We start from the raw sequence: 6,000 nt of genomic DNA on the forward strand, positions 1-6,000 counted from the left end.
TATTAGACCTTTCACCTCAGCTTCTCTCCATCTTTTCTTTTCACCTTTTTATTTTCTTTAAAAAAAATTTTTTTTTTATGTTGGAGTATAGGTGATTTACAATGTTGTGTTAGTTTCAGGTGTACGGCAAAGTGATTCAGTTATACATATACATGTATCTGTTCTTTTTCAAGTTTTTTTCCCATTTATGTTATTATAGATATTGAACAGAGTTCCCTGTGCACACCTTTTTATTTTCAATGTTTTGCTTCCCCTTCCTTGAACAGGAAGAATTGTAGAAAGACAGGGTACCAAAGACCCCACTTTACATAAAGCTGTGACCTCACCACTAGCAAATGGGAAATTTAAATTTATGTCACTGTCTTAGAGGAGAAAAGAAGTGTTACTTTATCATCATTTTCATTTTGGTTCCTGGAAATCCTTAATGTACACTTTCTGTGCAAATAAACTATGGGCTTCAACAAGTTTGCTACATATTCTATAAGTCATAGTCACCTCCATAAGCTTCAGGGAAGTTAACAATTTTAGATGCAGGGAGTGAACCAAACTTCGTAGTTTAAACAAGTCAATCATTTTATGCATTTAACAAATTAGGGTTGTTTTTTTTTTAAAGGATTTTTTTAAAAGAGCATATTCTCCTGTTCTAAATCTAAAAATTCTTTTCCAATATGTTACTTCCAACTGTTTCACAGGCATTAGGGGAGAGGGAAGAAATGAAAAAAAATCCTCAGATTATAAAGATTCTGTATCATGTAACCTTATGTGTAATGTTTAAATAGCTAAAATTATCCTTTTCCTCCTAGATCCACATCTCCATTAGCAAGGCTTCATGGATCGTCCATCTTGGAGAGGCACCAGCTGGAGTACAGTAAGACTCTCCTGCAGGATGAGGTACGTGGGTCTCTCTCTCTCTCTAGGGCAGCTCACAAGCTCTGGATCAAAGCACTAACCCACAGAAAATGCTTAGAAAGAGGACAGCCTTGAGTTCTGGTGGTTGACAGTAGATACCCTTATTGAAGTCAATTGATAGAAATTGCTATATTGCAATAGTTTTTGAACAGACAAGTTGGAAGTAGCTGAGATAGAAGAGAAAAGAGCCATGGAAAGTCACAGAATCTCTGTGGGTTTGTGAAGAAAGAAGAAAAAGCTTAAGGTGGATGTGAGAGGGCTCTATGCACCCTGGGTATGTATGAATGTAAAGAGAAAAGGAGGCTACACAGCCACTGCTTTTCTGATTCATGTGGTATGCACTGTAAGGCACTGTCTGTATCTTTGAGAAAGTCAAGCTTTGGTAGTTGGGGGGTAGGCATGAAATCAGCCTGTAAGACAGATCGGACAACTGCCATCAGAGGCACTGAGTGAATCTCCCAAGAGTTCCAGAGGGAGGTGTCACATTCAGGAGTGGGCAGGACATAGGGGAGAAGAGGGGCAGGATCAGGAAGCTTTTCACAGGAAGTGGCTTAAGCTTGGTCTTGAATTCACTTTGATTTATGCAATATCATGTACTACTAACCTTCTGTAGAAGGCAGTCATTATTCTTTTTACTGATTTTATTTGAGGGGTATATAGGCTTGTGAGAAAGGTGGTGAATATAATATAGTTATACTTTAAAAAAATATATCTTGAGAAAATTCTAACCCAGAATGAATCATTAGTAGACGGAGGGGAATACTGTTTTGTCTCGGCAGAGAAACTGTCTAGAATCATAGTTCCTTAGGATAAATAAGCCCTCGGGAGAGTGGAGCTTTTTTCAGTTTCAATAATAATCTTTTTTTAGGCTCAGGGGACGGGGGTATAATGGAAATATGGCCAAGTTTAGAAAGATAACACTACATTCTTCTAGATAATCAAAAGCCAAGTGGGAAAACTTGTAAGACAGGGCAACCAGGCAGAAAAGTGGAAAAACAAAACAAATAAACACATGATTTAAATGTTTTCAACAGCCTGTGACTGCAGGCTGCATCCAGACAGGGGGACACAGACCATCTGCGTCAGAATGATCGATTTCACAGCGCGGAGGTGGGCAGGCTTTTAAAAACACATCCTGAGCTTCATCTCACGCTTACCAGGCTCCCTGGGGATTGGACCCAGGAATCTGCATTTTAATAAGAATTTTCATAATTCTCATGTGTAGGCAGGACCTGTCCCTGCAGTAGTATCATAAAAAGGATGATAATATCTGTCCTATGAGAATTAGAAAGAGTAAAATTGAAAGTAGTTCAGGAAGACAAGAGTAAATTGTTATTATCCAATTTGTTATGAGTCTGTTTTACTGGTTGGGACAGTCTTGTATTTTTGAGTAAGAATTTTCCATTCAAACCCACTGATTATGTATACCACAGGCAGGTAGTATCAAAAATAATTTATTTAATTTTACGTTTACCTACTAGTGCAAAATATATTTTAAAACCTTTACAGCCAAATGTTTAAGTGCTTAACTTTGGAAGGCTCCTAGTAGCTCATGTTTTTCCTGTCTGGGATTTGAGAGTTTATAATAGAGTTGTTGTTTTCCATCTTAATTTTTTTAATGTTATTTACTCTGCAGTCTGAACTGGTTTTGATGGCTATATAAAGGCTTATTATTCTTTCTAAAAAGGAATATTGCATCTTAGTAATCCGTACCACCTTGGCGAGGACCTGTCTACAGTGCTATTCGACCTGCTAATTGCAGACTTTTAAGGGTTGTAAATAGAGTCGCTAGGCAATAAATGCAATCACAGAGCATTTTATGAGCAGGCAAATTGAATGCTGAAAAAAATGAAATTTTAACCATCAGATGTTCTTTTTTGAGACAATACAGTTGTCTCAGTACATTTTTTTTGAGAGACAGTACAGTTCTTTTATTTATTTATTTATTGTATAAAGAAAATATTTACACTTAAAACTAATTTTTTTACATAAGGGAAATCCTTATGATTTATCTAGCAATTTTGACATATTGTGGACGTTACTCATTTTGTTTTGTATATTATCAGGCTTTGAACTAAAATATGTCCCAGTAGAGCTGGATTCCCTGCTTTGAGGACAGAACCATCTGTATTCTAAACTAGTCAGAAATCCACCCTTTAACCTAAAATGAATAGGTGGAAAAGTATTGTTAGCCAAATTTGTCAGAATAGAAACTTTAATACTACAATGTACTGTCGGAATGACAAAATGCATTGCTCAGCATAAATAACAACACTTTTACTATTCAAAACACTTCTTCACGAGCTTTATTTATGCTTTTTCACATTGACCTTGTATTATACAAAGAAGGAATGAAGAAGAAATTAAATATCTTGTGTATGGTCACCAGCAAACCACAAACATGTTGGCGGTCTACTCTTATGGGTGTCGCAATGTGTCGCCACATTGAAGACTAGAACTCATCTCCCCTGAGTGCCCTCATCAGGATGAACTGAAGCCATTTCTGCTTTGGTGTGCTACGCAGAACTTATATTTTATTGCCATTTTCATGGCACTAGGAGAACAAAAATGGCCTGTTATTGGTAGAGGGGGAGCAAAGTTAGACTCTTTCTGTGGGCAGGTGAAACCAGCTGAGCAGATGGGGGCCCAGCTGGACTGGGGCTGGGACAGAGGCCTCCTCTTTTGTTCTGTGCACCTGTCTCTACATCACGTGTCCAGCACAATTCCCCGGAAGAACAAATGGAATATTATAGACTTATCTATATTTTAAATTAATGACAATAGTTGTTGTAAAAATTACACATGCCCACTATAAAAATTCAAGCAACAGGAAACATTCCAAAGATAAATATTAAAAAATCACTTTAAATCCTACCACTTAGAAATAGACATTTCATTAACATTTAATGAACTTCATTGTAGCCCTCTGTGAATATGTAAAGGGAGAAAGAGAGAAACAATTTTAGAAAAATGGGATCTTACTATCCAAGCTATTTTTTTGGTTAGAGTTTTTATTTAATTAAGTTTATTGAAGTGTAATGTAGGTACAATAAGCGGCATCCCTTTAATGTGTTTTTCATAAAAATTCTATGAATTCTATTCATACACGTGGGAACTACCACACAAGATACAGAACACTTCTGTCATCCCAAAGGATTCCTCTTGCCCCCGGGCAGTCGATGCCTCTCTCCTCCCAGCCTGAAGCAACCATTGAAATGTTTTTAGTCACTACAGTTTAAATCTTCTAGATTTTTATATAAATGCAATCATGCAATAATTACTCTTTTGTGCTGGATCCTTTCATACAGAATAATAATTTTGTGATTTGTTCGTGTTGAATGAATGAATCAGCAGTGATTCATTCCTTGTCATTGCTGAGTGGTAGTCCATTTATTTTAAATGAAAATTTTAATTTTACTTGAATTTAACAGAAGAAACTTTTTTTTTAATGGAAAGAATTACAGAACTTCAGAGAACTGTGTTCTTATCACAAGAGATATTAGTTCTTAAAGAGAACCCTAAAATCAATAACCAGTGATTATGGGAAAGTGTGAAAAACTATAACGAGCATTTAGATGTTTGATTTTAGACCATATGTGTTAACTTTACATCATCCACGAACTCCCTGCTATGAAACGTGAAACAATTAGAATACTTATACTGCTTCCAACATCTCCACCTGTTTTGTAAGGTATTTATTATCATTAAAAGTATTTTTTTTTACTGTTATCAGTAGTTATAAAATTCATTTTGCTCTATAATTTCCACAATTGTCTATTTTTTTTAAATCAGAGCATTTATTGCATGACTAATGGTTGATATCCCTAAGATGAACTGGATCCTACCCCAGTGGCTCTCTTGGGTTAGGTGTTGTTCTCCCCAGAATCCATGCCTGAATCTTCAGTATACAATCTGTAGGTGCTTCACTTGCCCGGCCCCAGTGGTGTTCTGTCCTCAGCCTAGGCACTCCAGGCCCACTTCCTCTTCTGCCTGGTAGGGCAGCCACATTTGTCACAGGTGTGCTTCTGAAGGTGGGAGGCCTTAGAGCCACAGTGTACGTCTCATTGTGATGCTTTCCAAATGACAGTGTTCCCTTTGTCATCTCTCTTCTGTGGCCAAGACCAAAGAGGCACAATTGTTTATTACTAATTCTACTTTTAAATGGGCCTGATACTTAACCTCAGTCTTTCTACCATGGCTTGTCCATTCCTGTGTATTTTTTTTTTTTTTTTTTTTGTGGTACGGGGGCCTCCCTCTGCTGCGGCCTCTCCCGTTGCGGAGCACAGGCTTCGGACGCGCAGGCTCAGCGGCCATGGCTCACGGGCCCAGCCGCTCCGCGGCATGTGGGATGCTCCCAGACCGGGGCGCGAACCCGTTTCCCCTGCATCGGCAGGCGGACGCGCAACCACTGCGCCACCAGGGAAGCCCATTCCTGTGTATTTTATCTTGATTAGCTCGATTTGTGTTATCTGGTAGTTTCTCCCAGAGAGTCTAAGCTAAGTACATGCCTAAGAAGATCTGTTTGTTACATTTAGTTTTGAAAGTCAGTTTGGCAGAATATAAAGGTCTTGGGTCACACTTTCTTTTTCTCAGAAATTGTAGGACATTGCTCCAATGTCTTTTGGCATTGAAGCACTGCCCTGAGAGGTATAAATGGCCAATCTGATTTTCTCCCTCTCACGTGACTTGACTTTTCTGCATAGATACTCATATGATTTTTTGTTTGTTTTCTTATACAGCAGGTTCTTATTAGTCATCAATTTCATACACATCAATGTATACATGTCAATCCGAATCACCCAATTCAGCACACCACCATCCGCACCCCACTGCAGTTTTCCCCCCTTAGTGTCCATACGTGTCTGTTCTCCACATCTGTGTCTCAACTTCTGCCCTGCAAACCGGTTCATCTGTACCATTTTTCTAGGTTCCACATACATGCATTAATATACGATATTTGTTTTTCTCTTTCTGACTTACTTCATTCTGTATGACAGTCTCTAGATCCATCCACGTCTCAACAAATGGCTCAATTTCGTTCCTTTTTATGGCTTAGTAATATTCCATTGTATATATGTACCACATCTTCTT

At 38.0% G+C, this 6,000-nt stretch overlaps 1 protein-coding gene and 1 long non-coding RNA gene across 2 annotated transcripts in view; one reads left to right on the forward strand and one right to left on the reverse strand.

The window, feature by feature from the left end:
* Nucleotides 1-6,000, forward strand: part of PDE6C (phosphodiesterase 6C) — a 62,339-nt gene that overhangs the window by 40,800 nt on the left and 15,539 nt on the right. Inside the window, exon 15 of the mRNA XM_007107129.3 lies at nt 804-891. Coding sequence (XP_007107191.2) covers nt 804-891 — 88 coding nt within the window. The remainder of the gene's footprint in view (nt 1-803; nt 892-6,000) is intronic.
* Nucleotides 1-6,000, reverse strand: part of LOC114484528 (uncharacterized) — a 28,671-nt gene that overhangs the window by 4,358 nt on the left and 18,313 nt on the right. The window lies entirely within an intron of this gene.

The sequence above is a fragment of the Physeter macrocephalus genome, chromosome 20 (assembly GCF_002837175.3).
Source record: "Physeter macrocephalus isolate SW-GA chromosome 20, ASM283717v5, whole genome shotgun sequence".
Lineage (NCBI taxonomy): Eukaryota > Metazoa > Chordata > Mammalia > Artiodactyla > Physeteridae > Physeter > Physeter macrocephalus.